A 15,679-nucleotide genomic window follows, 5' to 3' on the forward strand; every position below is an offset into this window, starting at 1 on the left:
TGCAAATAAAAAGTATTCCAACTGACCTCATGGGAGCTGTAAACCAGAAACACTTCCTTACAAAGCTTTTATTTACTCATCCAGCATATTACTGTTTATAAAAGAATAATTAAGTGTGCTGAATTCTACTCGATCATCATAAAGAAGAAATGCCCTCTAGAGAATTGTTACTCTGCGACACGGATGCAAGGGTCTGACTCATCCTATACGTAATTCACTGATACATGTAGAGCTGTTAACACTGGGGAAATGTTAGGAGTGAAATTTATGGCTAAGAGTGAGACAGATCACAGACCCATTTAATCAGATGGAGTGCCATTTATTTTAAAGAGTGAGATATGTCAAAATGTGATCTTTGTAAACGCAAATGAATATCACTTCAAATGAGTAAGACTTTACAGGTAGGGATATATAGATCTATGATTGTTGCACTAATAGAAAACACAGGCAGCACTTGCAAATGAAAAGAAAATATCAGCAAAGTAAATGAGAAAAACACAAAAAAATATATAACAGAACATCTTTAAAAAAGGTTTCAGATTCTAGTGCAGTATCATTCATTCACTGAAAATTCCTCATTGCAGCATTAAGCTTTGGCTGTTGTACCAGTATCTTTTGACGTCTGATTTCAGTATTCCACTGATGCAAAAAAAAGGTAAAAAGGAGCAGACTAATTGGGAAGCATAAACAAAATGTTCAAGCAAGAGAGTTTTAATAGGTGCGAAAGTGCTCCAATCCTTAAGAACGCCATGGAGACATTTTTGAACTATGTTTAGAACACAAAAGTGCAGTTTTTAAAGAGTACTATTTACATATCAAGCACAGCAGGTGAATCTCTTTCCCCAGCAACACATCTTCATTATTTCACTCCCCCCATTTAAAATTTGAAGTCACCATGTGATTTGCACATTTCATAGGATCATACAGCATAAAAGGCGGCCATTCAGCCTATCTGAAAGAGCTAATCCCATTCCCTTGCTTTGCTCTTCGCCATACCCTTTAATGTATTCTGTCCAAAAACATATTAATTAAACACTACTCTAATTTCTGTACTTAAACCAACTTTCTATCCATGCTGTTACATCGCCATTATCACAATATGCTGTAAATTTAACCAACAAGCCATTTGTGTGGCACCTTCTTAAATGCCTTTTGAAAATGCATACAACATCCATTGCATTTCCTTTATCTATAAATTCTTATTTCTTCAAAGAATTCAATTAAATGTGTCAGGCATAATTTACAAATCCATGCTGACTGTCCTTAAATTGACCCATGTCTGAATATTAATATTAACCTGCACCATGACCTCTTGAGGCCTGCCCACTCCCAATATTAGACTGACTGATTCACAGTTGCTCGATTTATTCCTTTCTCCTTTCTTGAGCTGAGGTGTAGCATTGGCAAGTTCTTTGGCACAACTTCCATATCCAAGGATATTTGAAAATTCATGAGGACAGGCACCCAATTTGCAAACTGTCCTTTGATCTGATTGAATGGCTGAGCAGGCTCGAGGGGCCGTATGGCCTACTCCTGCTCCTATTTCTTATGATCTTATTAGGAGTAGAGCATCAAATAGTGGGGATATTTTGGAGCAAAGAAGCGCCAATGCAACAGTTAGACATGAGAAAACACCCTTCAGCCCATCCAAACACAATTTAAGTATAAGGAATCTTACAACACTAGGTTATAGTCCAACTGTTACATTTGAAAAAATATATATATTTTTTTCCAAATAAAACAGTTGGACTATAACCTGGTGTTGTAAGATTCCTTACATTTGTCCACCCCAGTCCATCACCGGCACCTCCACATCACAATTTAAGTAGGCCACTAATAATAATAAAAACAGAAAATGCTGGAAATACTCAGCAAGTCTGGCAGGATCTGTGGAGAAAGAAACAGAGTTAACGTTTCAGGTCGATGATCCTTCGTCAGATTTCTTTCTTTCAGATTTCCAGCATCCGCAGTATTTTGCTTTTACTCAAGTAGGCCTTTGGTAGCCAGGAGACAAGGGAGGAGATTTTCCATTAAATTCTTACGGGCTGAATATTTAACCAAGGTCCCAGATGGTGAAGGGCAAACTCACTGCACCACTCACTCTCCCAAGTTATACTGTAATGAAAATTTAATGGGGTGTGGTAATCTCCCCCACACTTTTATTCAGACAGCAGCTGACCAAAAATGCACTTGGTAACGGTGTATAATAATATTCACACTAGTGGAACATCCCTAAAAACATTTGCTGTCGATTCCTGGAAAATTCAACAGCCAGTGCATGTGTTAAACCAAATCAATTTAGGTGAAAAAGTCCACAAGCATTTTTTTTTAAAAAGCATACTGGAATAAATCTGAAGCTTTTTGCCATCTTGACTGCGTATATTTGGCTTATTTTTCTGGACAGTTTAATGCTGAATAAGTCAGTTAAAAATGGAGTCAGCTCAAAATAAATAGCTGTAATTTTCAGTCATATTTTGCACTTACCCTGTTGTCATTAAAGCTCCGTTCTTTCAATTTGAGGCTTTTCCAGATCAGCAGGATGTGGTCTTTCTCTGGTAGCATTTTCAGTGACTCTGGTGCTGACAGAGGAACTGCCACAAGAGAACATAAAATAAAAATATAGACACAATGAGTTATTCAAGCTATCAAAACACCAGAATACCACCAGCTGCCTCCTGCAACCCTCCTAACAGACAGAGCCCATTGTTCAGAGCATTCCAGATACATTCTTCACAGCATGTCTGGCCTCTGAGCAAAGATCTTGGTCAACTTCTTTGGGTCATTGTCACCATTCCTGCGGCACATAAACACGAGGAACATTCAGCTATGTACTGATGCATTTTGAAATCATTTCGCAGTGGCTGAACGTTGGCAAGAACTCTCTGAGATCAGTTTGGTTGAAGGTGGTCAATGGTTTAGTCTGCTTTTGCACGCACATTTGAAAAGTAATTAACCCTCCAAGCATGTCCTCTGCTACTTTCAAAATATACAAAGATTTGTCCTGTAAAGTGTGTGAACAACTTTAGAATTTCCTATGGTGTTCATCATGATTTGGAATTAAAGCCAAACAAAGCAGGATTGTTTTGGGTGTGTCTTTCAACAAAACTAACTTGTTTAGAAATTGGATCTCATTATGATTAAGAATATACTCAGCACTTTTTGGAAGTCATCAAAAAGTTAATTATAGGGTCAGAGATTAAGAATTCAACTTAAAACTACAGAAATATAGTGGTATAATTTATTGCCTCCCTTGCTAGACACTTGCCCAGAGAGGAAGGAAAAATAAGGAGGGCAAACCAGTCAGAAAATTCGTATCATATTCAACCATCAGCCCATGAAGAACATCAAGAGTCCGGAGAAGAGATTACTGGGGCTAAAATAGGACAAGAAAAAGTATTTGGCATGACAAAGCATCATCTTAAGTCTGCCTCTTATGGAGAGATGTGCAAAATGCAGATCATACCTAAGTACTATAGTAAAACATTATCTATCTCCATGCTTTGTTCAGCTGAAGATATAAAATGCTAGATTGCCCTCTACAGTGGGTCTTAAAGAAAAATTCGCCCAATCCCCAATCTTTGGCTACATGTGAAGGTGGATGAACTGTTCCGTGAACTCCATTAATGTTGCTCTAAAATCAGCTGTTACAAAGTCTACTGAAGTATGTTTGGCGAAGAGACTCTGCTTTTCGCTCTATACCTCTCGGAGACTCCATGGTCTCCATTCAGCATTGACTATAGCAACGCTGCTGAGATCAGGAATTTAGCACAAGAGACTGAACCTACAACCCACCAGTGAAATCACTGGGCATTACTGCTCCAACATGCTGTGTACAAGTTATATTTCAGTACGCAATGCTGCTTGGATTTTTGGCTTGCTATTTTGTGTTACAAGAAACTGAACAGCCAAGAGCTGACAGGAGCATCCAAAGTACTGTGTGTAGTATAGCTGTGTTAGAGGAATAACACAATCAGGATTGCATGGTCTTTCAGCTTTAAACAGCGTTATGCTAGAGTAGAACTCAAGTGAACCCCTGTAGCTAAAAGGAGATGTACAGATAGTGAGATATTCATTTTTGCTGCATTAAGCCACAACTACAGCTGTAGCATTGAGTTCCTACCACTAGGTGTCACCAGGCTTTATAAATACTGGACTTTGGGGCATCACCCAGTGCGCTATCAACTTGCCATCTGCTGGCTTAGCTCAGTTCTTAAAGCTCTCACGTCTGAATCAGAAGCTTGTGGGTTCAAGTTCTACTCCAAGGCTTGAGCACATAAACGAGGCGGCCACTACAGTGCAGTGCTGCGTCGTCTGATGTGCTGGCCTTTGGAATTGGCTTCATCTGCCTGTGCTGATGGCTCAGGTGGATGTTAAAGATCCTGTGGCACTATTTGATCAGAGAGCGTTCCCAGTGCCCTGGACAGATTAACTGGTCATCACTGCTGGTGTAGGATCTCGCTATGCTCAAAGGAGCTTCCAAGTTTGTCCACATAACAACAGGGGCGACACTTCAAAGTATTTCATTGAACGTACATTGCTTTGAGGCACTTCTGAAACATGATATGCTGCTGTCTGTAGAAATGCATGTCTCCCTCATCTTTGTTCTAAACTTCATTAGTTGTAGCTAGGATGTCTGATTTCCCACAGAAGACAAATAGTAATTAAATCACCTGGGTGCATACTATCTTTTCTTAAAACATTTTTAGTCAACTCTTGAGATCCTACAATTTGCCTCACCTGTGTTTAGAGAGACACTTGCTTCTTTACTCATGTTCCACAGTCTGATAACTACACTGTATTTTCCACCCGGTTCGAGCTGCTTCACTATATATTCCACTGTGTTGTTCTTTGAAGTCACTTTGTAATTTTTTTCATTTTTACGAATGGAATCTTTTACAAGAACTGCATAGGTCTGCGGAAAGTAAACAAATTTGATTAGTGAACAGCACATTGCGATTCAGTTATTATAGCAGTAAGAAATTATTTGTTAAAAAAACACAGAAGAGTTAATCGTAAGTGTTTTGAAGAGATTCAGTTTCCAGGGCTGGTTATCCACATGGCATTTACAGCAGCACAGAATGAAGGCAGCTCCTGTTCTAAGGCACAAGTAGCTTGCTGGCACCAGTAGCCTGCTGGCACCAGTGACTGCATTTGGAGACAGGAACCACTCAATCCCTCAGGCACCATCAAAATGCCTCTATTAATAGATTTTTTTTAAATATCTACATTGCTATGCAAAGCAGACTCACATCACAACATGCTCAATTACCTACTGCATGCACTGTGAGACGGAAGTAGTTTAGTGCGCCAAAGCCAAATTTACTGAAGTTCACAGTTTTGGTGCTTTTTAAAAAAATGTTTAAACTTTAAATTCTATCTAAGGCATGCACTTGTTCTGTGTTTTTTTTAAGGAAAGAAAACCTTTAATTCTTTGGGAAATAAGGTATGTGAAAAAAGCTGCTGCAATATGCCAATAAAGCAGTGTTTAAAATTGAGACACCTTAAGTTATTTTGGACAGCAAACGTGGAATCCCTGTGCCCCTTTTTTTGCCCAGCCTTTTTATCAAACCAATGGTTTCTCTGTGGAAAGGTCAAGGTCCACAGGTGAGCATAATGTACATTATAGCTTCTTCCTTCTCCTAACAAGGGTTAAGGTACTCACTAAACTTTCACTCAGCAGGTCATATGGAGGTTGCCACTTCAGTACAGCTAATGTCTTGTCCTCCTTCACCACATGCAAGTGACGAGGTGGAAGCCTGTTATCAGGAATCATCTTAATAGCAATATATTCAGAGGGTGGTCCTAAATATGGGACTATAACACGAACCTAGAAAAAAAAAGATAAAACACATTGATCTCAGTTAAAGCTATCCATCTCAAACTTTTCACACTGCATACACAAATTGGGATCAAGGTCTCTGCACAAACCTGATCATCGGGGCAGTTTATTAAAATGCAACACTTAATTTCAGGGGGTGCTATTTAACCTATTCCAGCAAAGGATATAGGTTAAAATTTGGCACTGATTGCACATTTCACACCTTCTTCAGCTGCACTGATGAAACTAAAGTCTAGAAATCAGATGTCGCTGTGCCCATTTTACAGGCCTAAATCGGCCTTCTAAGTGTCCACTACGTCAGGTGGCGTGCACGCGCTCATTCCGCGCTACCCGTCATATTGGTGAAAGCTTCTGCATAGGTGTCCAGGGCCCACGTCAAACAGGCATTAGGCCCATGGAATGTGTGCGCAGGGGGCCGAACACCTGATCGAGGCAGTCTTTGCAAAATTAGTTTGTGACTAACTGCAGCATGCGCCACGCAAGGTCAGTATTCTCCGACGCTTGGCAGCCAAGGATCATAAGAACATAAGAAATAAGAGCAACAGTGGGCCATACAGCCTCTCGAGCCTGAGCCGCCATTCGATAAAGATCATGCTGATCTTCGACCTCAACTCCACTTTCCCGCCTGATCCCCATATCTCTTGATTCCCCTAGAATCCAAAAATCTATCGATCTCAGTCTTGAATATACTCAGTAACTGAATAGCCACAGCCCTCTGGGGTGGAGAATTCCAAATATTCATGACCCTCTGAGTGAAGAAATTCCTCCTTATCTCAGTCCTAAACGTCCGACCCCTTATCCTGAGACGATGTCCCCTAGTTCTAGACTCTCCAGCCAGGGAAACACCCTCTCAGCATCTACTCTGTCAAGCCTTCTTAGAATCTTACGTGTTTCAATGAGATTACCTCTCATTCTTCTAAATTCCAGAGAGTATAGGCCCATTCTACTCAATCTTTCCTCATAGGACAACCCTCTCATTCCAGGAATCAATCGCTGGAGGCTGTCTCCGTAAAGGAGAGATTTAATTTTTTGTACCAAACTTATTGTGAAGCCGGGGACAAGCAAGATTGCTCCTCCCGGCTCTACATTAAATTCGCGGTCCATTGCCAGTCACCACATGCCCCGCGTCCCCCCTGCCACTTGCCTCCCCCTTGGACTCTATTTATGACCTCCAGCTGCCTCTGGGCCCACGACTGCCGCCTACAGCTCGCCAGCAATAAACAAATGAGGCCAGTTGACTAATTTCCCGTGGTCTTATCACCGGCTTCATTAGGCGTGTGCAGTGTGTTTACCACCATATCCAATCTGTCTCTCAAACGTAGGTATTTAAAAGAAACCAATCCAACTTGAAAGGTCACAAAATAAACACAGTAAAGGTTGATCTCGAATTCTAAAACCAAGAGTCCAGTTTATCAGTTCTCTATGTAAACATTTCATATAACATATGACCTTCAGTAGTAATATATTTAAAAATAAAGGCAATGAAAAGAAAATCTACCAAAAATAGATACTGCTCGTCACTGTCCACAGTCACCGTTAGATTGTTAATGTATGAAGTGGCATTTTTTGGATTTCGGTACAGTTCCAAGAATGATGTAGCAAAGAAAACTCCGTAAACCTGTTAAGGAAAGAGGATGGTTACTTCCGAGATAATTCTGGACAACTAATGTTCTAATGAACCTAAGACTTCCTGGAGAGCTGCACAAGGACAGCAAAATAAACAAACATCTTAAATAGTGTCAGCTATTCTAATTACGTCAGTGACCAAAATAACAATGCTCCTTCACTTAATTTCTGCTGCTGTCAGTTTAGCAAACAAGCAATGTAATAAAGTTCAGGCGGCATCAAAGAGGGTAATTTAAATGATATTTAAAATTATTTATAAGCTCTTCAATCACAGCATGTAGCGATATTTACTACATATAAAGGATTGCCTTTCCTCAATTGTGATACACGAAGGCCTGTACGCTGCTCCCCCAGTGGCCTAGTGGCTGAAGGCACAGTCAGGTTCAGCATTAAGCTCTACAGCTTAGGAGATCTCTGGTTCAATTTCCAGTTTGTGCTGTTGGCTGATTGCAGCAGGAGTGCCACAACAACAACTTGAATTTATATAGTACCTTTAACATAGTAAAACATCCCAAGGTACTTCGCAGGAGCGTAATCAGACAGAATTTGAGACTGAGCCACATAGGGAGATATTAGGACAGGTGACCAAAAGCTTGGTTAAAGAGGTAAGTTTTAAGGAGGATCTTAAAGGAGGAGAGAGAGGTAGAGGTGGAGAGGTTTAGGGAGGGAATTCCAGAGCTTAGGGCCTGGACAGCTGAAGGTACGGCCGCCAATGGTGGAGGGAAGGAAATCAGGGATGCGCAACAGGCCTCAGTGCTTCTGCACTAGGGAGAGGAACAAGAAACAAAAAAGTCAGCCAAGGCTCCCACTCCAGATCACTATCCAGTGACCTCTGCTGAAGAGGACACGTGGACATCAGGACAGAACAGGATCCAGCTCAAGTGTATGATCTCCATGTTCAAATAGCCAGCTCATCGTCTAGGCTCAAACATGTAGAATGGTCACTTTGATGAGGTCCCACAGGGCTGGTGACACCTGTAAGACCGATCCCAGCACAACAGGATCACAGCTTGTTGCAACACACGCTTGTATGAAAGATTGCTTTTTCTTGACTAAGATTTATTAAGCGGTCTTTGTGTTCTGTATGATTTGCAGAGGTCCATGAGAAAGGGCATTTTATGTTGTTTCTCATCCAGTAACCATGTGCACGCTATCAAAAGGTCAGTGAATACAATGACTGACTATGTGCCTAGAAGATCTGAACCGTAGAATAGCACAAAACACTCACCACATTCTTTGGGCCACTCCAACTGCAATTCACAGCAGTCTGATTGATTGGAATTGCTTTAAGTTTAGGAGGAGCTGGACTGGTTCCTTCCATTTTAGCACGTACAAAAGACATTGGGCTATCACCAACAACAGTTTTGGCCCAGGCGGAAATCTCATAATCCGTACCAGCAGTTAAATTGGTAACTGTATAATAAAAATAAATCACCTTAATTACAAACGTGTTGATACAATCTTATTAAATTAAAGGTCCGGTCATACTTCCATCAGTCAAGTGTAGTGTGACGTAGAAGGTATATTGCCTTCGCTGACTAGTCCTACCAGTTTCACTGTCTTCCCACCTTTCCTTCCTACTCTCCCTTCCCCCGTATCATAGAAATTGTAATGTTACTGCACCTAGAGGAAATAAATTAAATTTTAAAAAAATGAACCTTTGCTCTCCTGACCATATAAAATGTTGCTAAACACGGCCACAGGGTGCAAGTGTGCTCAAAGACTTGACTGCAATTAAAAATCTTCAAAACAAAAGCTGTTATTGGATGTTGTGGGAAGTCGCTTGTATTTGTATGACCTCATTTTCAGTGGTGTGAATATATTACATACCAGATAAAGCAGCTTTTCTTCCATCAACATTCAACGATCGCTTCTCTTTTATATGGGTATCAAATGTCCAGGACATGTCCACAACATAGCTGACCACCTGAAAAAAAAACATGTTGGGGGGGCGGGGAGGAAATTAAGAAAGTACCACAGCATTTCAAATATTTGTCTGTAGTACAGATCCAATAGTAATAGAAATGTGCAAACTTTCAACTATGGTATGCTATGGGGCTCAGGCAGATGCTCATTAAACAATGCAGGGATAAGCTACTTTACCACAAATCTCCTGTCAGAAGTATATGTATATTTAACCACCCAAGTAGTAAATACTTTCTCAGCTCTTTAAAGCTCGCTTTTAAAGATCTGAAATATACTTATGGTTCAAGAAACAACAACTTGTATTTATATAGCACTTTTAACATAGATAAACTTTCCATGGCATTTCACATGCAGGAAAAAACAAAGGGAATGCACAGGAGCAGTTAATATTTCTTAGTTACTATTGTATAGTTAAACCCATTTATAACCCAGCCTTTGAGAATACAAAAGCCTTTTTTTTTTTAAAAAGGTCACATAACAGACCATTAGTAAAGGAGCTAAGTTTTCAGATGGTGAATCCAGGTACATTATTGTGAAGATTGTTGCATAGGTTTTTTTTTAATGTGCATTCTGTACTAGTGGATTAGACACAAGTGTTAAGGGGGTTAGAGATATTCACCCAAAGCCCCACTCATACAACTGCTTTCAGTTTGTTCTGAATCGACAGTGATTCAGGTTGATCCCTGTTCATTTCTTCTCCTGTGCCAAACCAAAATATATACATCAGACCAGTAACAGCTCATCATCCAAACCCAACGCATGCACTGGTACAAGGCTAACTTAAGAGTTCTCCTCTATTCATAGAATAGAATCATAGAATGGTTACAGCACAGAAAGAGGCCATTCAGCCCGTTGTGCCCGTGCCGGCTCTTTGCAAGAGCAATCCAGCTAGTCACTTTCCCCCGCCCTTTCCCCGTAGCCCTGCAAATTTATTTCCTTCAAGTACTTATCCAATTCCCTTTTGAAAGCCACAATTGAATCTGCCTCCACCACCTCCTCAGGCAGTGCATTAGAGGTCATATTCTCTGTGTCCCCTCCTCATGTCTCTTTCCCATTCACCAGTTGAAAGAAAACCTGCTTCCAGGACTTTGTACAATCAGTTACGACGCAGTGTGCAAACACAGCCATTTTCCGCACTCCTCTCCAGAAAACTACCTGGCTTTTAATTGCCATGTCCACTTAATAACCCAGCTCAGATCATAAACATACCAGATAGGAAGCAGTCAGTCTGAACCTGCATCCTGCTATCATGTGGCACAGCACCGGATACTTGTACAGCACCATGCTGCACCAAAAAGGCCCTTGCTGAGGTGCAATTGTAAATGGCAGGTACATCCCAACCAAATACCATTTCTACTTAATGAACTCCCCAGTGAGAGTTGAAAATAGCTAACTGCCTGATGTACAACTTTAAACTGTACACTGCAACTATTCAGTTGGAATGGTTACTCCATTTAAAAAGGACCGACACTGTTTGTTAAAATCCCTCATGCAGCACAATATGTACCTCAATACTGGTGTCCATCTGTAACTTCAAGTTAATGGTGTCTTCACTTGTATTTGCAACTGTAACTATTGGCGGTGGAATTGCTATTACAGAAGAAAAACAAAGATCAAAATTAATGTGTATTTCAGCAATTGCATACATCTGTGTTTAACCCATCTCATGAAGCAATTTACTTGTTCAGTACTCCCCACTGAAATTTGGATGACAAAAATTTTTTTTTTTAAACTAGCCAGCTGAATTTTTTTAGTGCTCAACAATAATTTTGGACGATCATAACAATTTAAATCAGTAACAACAAGCTTTTTGTTTCAAAGTTATTTCTAGCATCTTAGATTTAATAATTGTGCCTCTGATAAATCAAAGTATTTACTTGTGCAACCTAATCATTAAGATTCAAATTTAAAAGAAGAAACGCTGAGCTAAAAGTTTGTATAGGCCCGTTTTCGGGCGCAGAATGGTCCGCATGCTCCCAGCACGTGTCACCCGAAATTGGGCCTTGGGCCTCATTTCAATATTGCCAGAAAGCTGCGGGCAGCTATCGAGCCTCCAGAAGCAGCTTTAGTTTGGGAGGCCCTAAGGTAAGTCCTGGGGTGGGGGCGTTTAGGGGAGGAGAATGGGTGGGATGCTAGCATGTTGTGCTGTGGAGCTGGTAGGAGCTCTCCAGCTTCACATTAAGGTAAGTATAGAAAACAGTTACATCTTTGTTGGTCCCTTTAAGGACCGCTGGTTAGGCCACATGTAGAGCCGGTAATCTTGAGCGCAGCAGGCTGGTGCTCCTCAAACTGGTGTTAGGTCCCTTGCATATGCAAATCAGAGGCCTAACGCATGTTTCAGACAGGCACCAGGGACATTTTTAAAAAATATATGATTAGCAGAAAAAGCAGAGAAAACTGAAAGAAAAACTAACAACATAATCAGAAAATTAAAAACTTGAAATGGTGCCAAGCCACAGTTGGAGCATCACAGCTTACTGGAGGTCAGGAAGCTAATTGCAGGCTGACAATTCTCAGGGATCAAATCAAAAAAATTGCAGCATCTGTTAATGATTTTGGTGGCTAAATTGAGGGAAGTTTATGAAGAGATCTTATTACACTTATGTAACATACTTCTGCTCATCATTCATATGATATATCAAATTACACTGAGTCAAATTAATACCTTAATAAACAATGACCTGCACTTTTCTAATATGGTCCGTGAACTGCTGGTTGGTTAGGAGTTATCCAATTTGGGTATAGGATATTTAAAATATCCCACCGAGCTGGAAACATTTGTACTACTACTGTAGAGCAGCAAAATAGCTTGAGCACACAAGAACAGATCGCCAATTGTAATACGTTACGCATCATTGGTTTCCCTCTCTAGAAGTACTGTACCACCAACCTTTTCCTTTCTTTGTGATAATGGTTTTTGAATCGCTCCAGTTGCCTATCCCATGACCTGTAACAGCTGCAACCTGCAAATAATGGAAAAAGTGTCATTAGAATCTGCTAAAATTATGACACTACAAATTCTGACTTTAGTTACTCCCACGGACTGCAGAGATACTACCTACAAAAACTGGAACAGATGGCAATTGGACGACATTCAATATTGGTATCACCTCACTGATCTCTGTCGTCAGGAACCTTCTTCGGTGGGGAAGAGAAAAGAGAGTAGAAAGCTGCAACATCCAGATTATAAATTGTTTGTAGGGTCCCCACATGGCTTTACGTAATAAATAGCGGAGCCATGCATTACAGGAAGCTCTCTGCTTTGATTCCTCGGCGTGTGCTAAATTCGCTATGCTCAACCGGTGTAGCAGTAGGGCTCCTGGATTAGGGAGTGGGAAATTAATCTGAATTGCCACTCCTGATTGCTACCCAGCGACCTCTGCTGAAATATACATGACGACATTGAGTGAGGACTGGAGGTCATAAGTGATGCCCTCCATTTTGGAACGGCATCTTGACACTCACAAATAACGGCCACCTGGGTGAGCGATAACCTAGCAAGGAGTCACGCCTTGCAGGGGAGGGTATAAAATGGTGGTGAGGGATGGGTGCGGATGGAGAAGGAGGAAGGAAAATTGCCAGAAAAAAGCTAAATTAAATTATGTTTGAGTGCACATATTTAAAGTAGGAATGTGCAACATATGCAGAATTTTACACTACATAATATGGCTCTTGGTTGTCATTTAAATGAGACAAATTTCAACTTTAAAATGGTGCAAGTTATTCTCAACTTTAGTACAGTTTAGTTGGCAGATCAAAAATGCATCACACTCACCCTGACTCTATACAAGACGTTTATCTGCAGGTTTCTGATATCCCTGTGATTTCCAGGGCTCTTCAGTGAAGTCCATTCTTTCGTGCCATTCTGGGCATATTCCACCTGGGGCAAAAAGAACAAGAAAAAGCTCTTGTTTGTACAGCACTCAACATCTACAAAAACACACACAAAAAAAACATAAAACAGTTCCTTGTACTATGCTTGTAATGTAAGACAGGGGCTCCCCATCAAGGCAAGACATTATAATTCTGGGAAAGCGAGTATCGTACCAATCTGCACTCACAGCCTCAAGCAACCCTATGAAGCGTTAGTTCAGGTCAGGTGCAAAATAGAGCTCCCTCTGAACAGTGGAAGTTCATTACAAACCTGTCGAGGTTCCATTATAGACGACAATGGAACTCGTGTTCAGAACTACTTTGCTGGAACCCACAAGTTTGTAACAAGCAGGCTGAACCATAGCTCAATTCAAAACAAAAGAGCAATTTATTGAGTCACCAGATTTTTTTTATTCTCCCCCTCTCATGCCTTGTTACTGGGAACTCTTATCGATGCCATTCAGTTGTCCTGTTTCCAAGCTTTGGGTTGGTTATGTGTGGGTGGGGGGAGAAGTGTAGGGGAGGCACGAGATGTGAAACCTAGCTACTGACAAATTTTGTTTGATAATTGCTCCCGTGAAGCACCTTGGGACGTTTTACTACGTTAAAGGCGCTATATAAATGCAAGTTGTTGTTGACATGGGGGCCAATCCCAGTTTCCGTGGAAAATCACAATTGGACACGCTGGCCACAGATCCAGATTCATGTCACATGCAGAAAAATGCTGCACAAAGTATACAGTAACTTTTTCACATCTGTGGGGGTGGGTGGAGACAATACAGCCGAGTGACACCATTAAGTTTATAAACCTATCTTCATACTATTTGGAATGACAGGACATTCACATCAATCGTTTTCTACTCCATATGCACCAATGCTATGGCAACACAACCAGACTAATGGGAGGCAGACTTCTTGGCCACAAGAGGAGTTTATTCCATACTTTCAGTTCTATGCCAATGAACGAAGGAGACAAATCAATGGGGCTAATTGTGTGAATCCTAGCCTTTTCTAATCAAAAACACTGAAGGAATATGATCTGAAATTTTTTTTTTTTTTTAAACATAGCTTTATTAAGGATTTGTATAAACTTACAAGATACTCCCGAATCAGACCGTGTGCATTAACAGGGGGGCTCCATTTGCAGGAGATGGTACGATCATCTTCTTCGCTATAAGATAGCTGGAGATTTTGTGGTGGGTCAGGTACTGCAAAGAAAATTAGATGATCACTTACATATATTTGACCATATGAAAATATAGCCCTATGAGAACAAGAATTACAACAACACTCCTCCAACATACATTACTACTAAACCTTTAAGATAGTGATAGGGTTTGCTAGGGTAGACGTGGAGAAAATGTTTCCATTGGCCAGGAGTCCAAAACTAGAGGTCATCAATATAAAATAGTGGCTAATAAATCCAATAGGGAATGGAGGAGAAGCTTCTTTACCCAAGGAGTGGTTAGAATGTGGAACGTGCTACCACATGGAGTATTGAGGCAATTAGCATAGATGCAATTAAGGGGAATCATAGTAGGTATAGCACAGGAGGAGGCCATTCGGTCCATTGTGCCTGTGCCAGCTCTTTGAAAGAGCTATCCAATTATTCCCATTCCCTTGCTCTTTCCCCATACACCTGTAATTTTTTTCCCTTCAAGTATTTATCTGATTCTCTTTTGAAAGTTACTATTGAATCTGCTTCCACTACCCTTTCAGGCAGTACATTCCAGATCATTACAACTCGCTGCATTAAAAAAATGTTTCCTCATGTTGCCTCTGGCTCTTTTGTCTATCATCTTAAATCTGTGTCCTCTGGATACTGACCCTTCTGCCACTGGAAACAGTTCCCCCTTATTTACTCTATCAAAACCGTTCATGATTTTAAACACCTCTATCAAATCTCCCCATAATCTTCCCTGTTCTAAGGAGGACAACCCCAGCTTCTCCAGTCTCTCCATCTAACTGAAGTCCCTCATCCCTGGAACCATTCTAGTGAAACTCCTCTGCAGCCAGTCTCAGGTGTGTTTAATAAAGTGCCTGACGCCCTCACTGCAATTCTCACATAAGCGAGATAAGCACATGAGGGAGAAAGGAATAGAAAGGTGTCCTGATAGGGTTCGGTGAAGTAGGGATGGAGGAGGCTCGTGTGGAGCATAATCACTGGCAAAGACCAGCTGGGCCAAATGGCCGGTTTCTGTGATGTAGTTTCGATGTAACTCGATGTAACCACGACCGGTATTTTCTAGTACAGTACTGCCCAAACACAGCTTTTGGGTTTGGCACTTTGTGGGGGAAAAAAAGTCAGAATCTGATTCCATTAAAGATAACTGTAAATTGAATTGTCTAAAATTTAGAACTCTAAATGAAGACAATATACCCTCACAGTAACCTTGTGAGGAAAAAAGGAAAATA

General features: G+C 40.8%; 1 protein-coding gene across 2 annotated transcripts in view; it reads right to left on the bottom strand.

The window, feature by feature from the left end:
• sorl1 (sortilin-related receptor, L(DLR class) A repeats containing) overlaps positions 1-15,679 on the bottom strand; it is a 173,658-nt gene that overhangs the window by 11,162 nt on the left and 146,817 nt on the right. For both annotated transcript variants that reach the window (XM_067970858.1, XM_067970856.1), the window contains exons 36-45: positions 14,360-14,472; positions 13,167-13,271; positions 12,282-12,354; positions 10,899-10,981; positions 9,296-9,392; positions 8,694-8,878; positions 7,338-7,457; positions 5,663-5,827; positions 4,738-4,912; positions 2,485-2,591 (exon numbers count right to left, since the gene is read on the bottom strand). In XM_067970858.1, coding sequence (XP_067826959.1) covers positions 2,485-2,591; positions 4,738-4,912; positions 5,663-5,827; positions 7,338-7,457; positions 8,694-8,878; positions 9,296-9,392; positions 10,899-10,981; positions 12,282-12,354; positions 13,167-13,271; positions 14,360-14,472 — 1,223 coding nt within the window. The remainder of the gene's footprint in view (positions 1-2,484; positions 2,592-4,737; positions 4,913-5,662; positions 5,828-7,337; positions 7,458-8,693; positions 8,879-9,295; positions 9,393-10,898; positions 10,982-12,281; positions 12,355-13,166; positions 13,272-14,359; positions 14,473-15,679) is intronic.

Source organism: Heptranchias perlo, chromosome 33 (assembly GCF_035084215.1).
Source record: "Heptranchias perlo isolate sHepPer1 chromosome 33, sHepPer1.hap1, whole genome shotgun sequence".
Taxonomy (NCBI): domain Eukaryota; kingdom Metazoa; phylum Chordata; class Chondrichthyes; order Hexanchiformes; family Hexanchidae; genus Heptranchias; species Heptranchias perlo.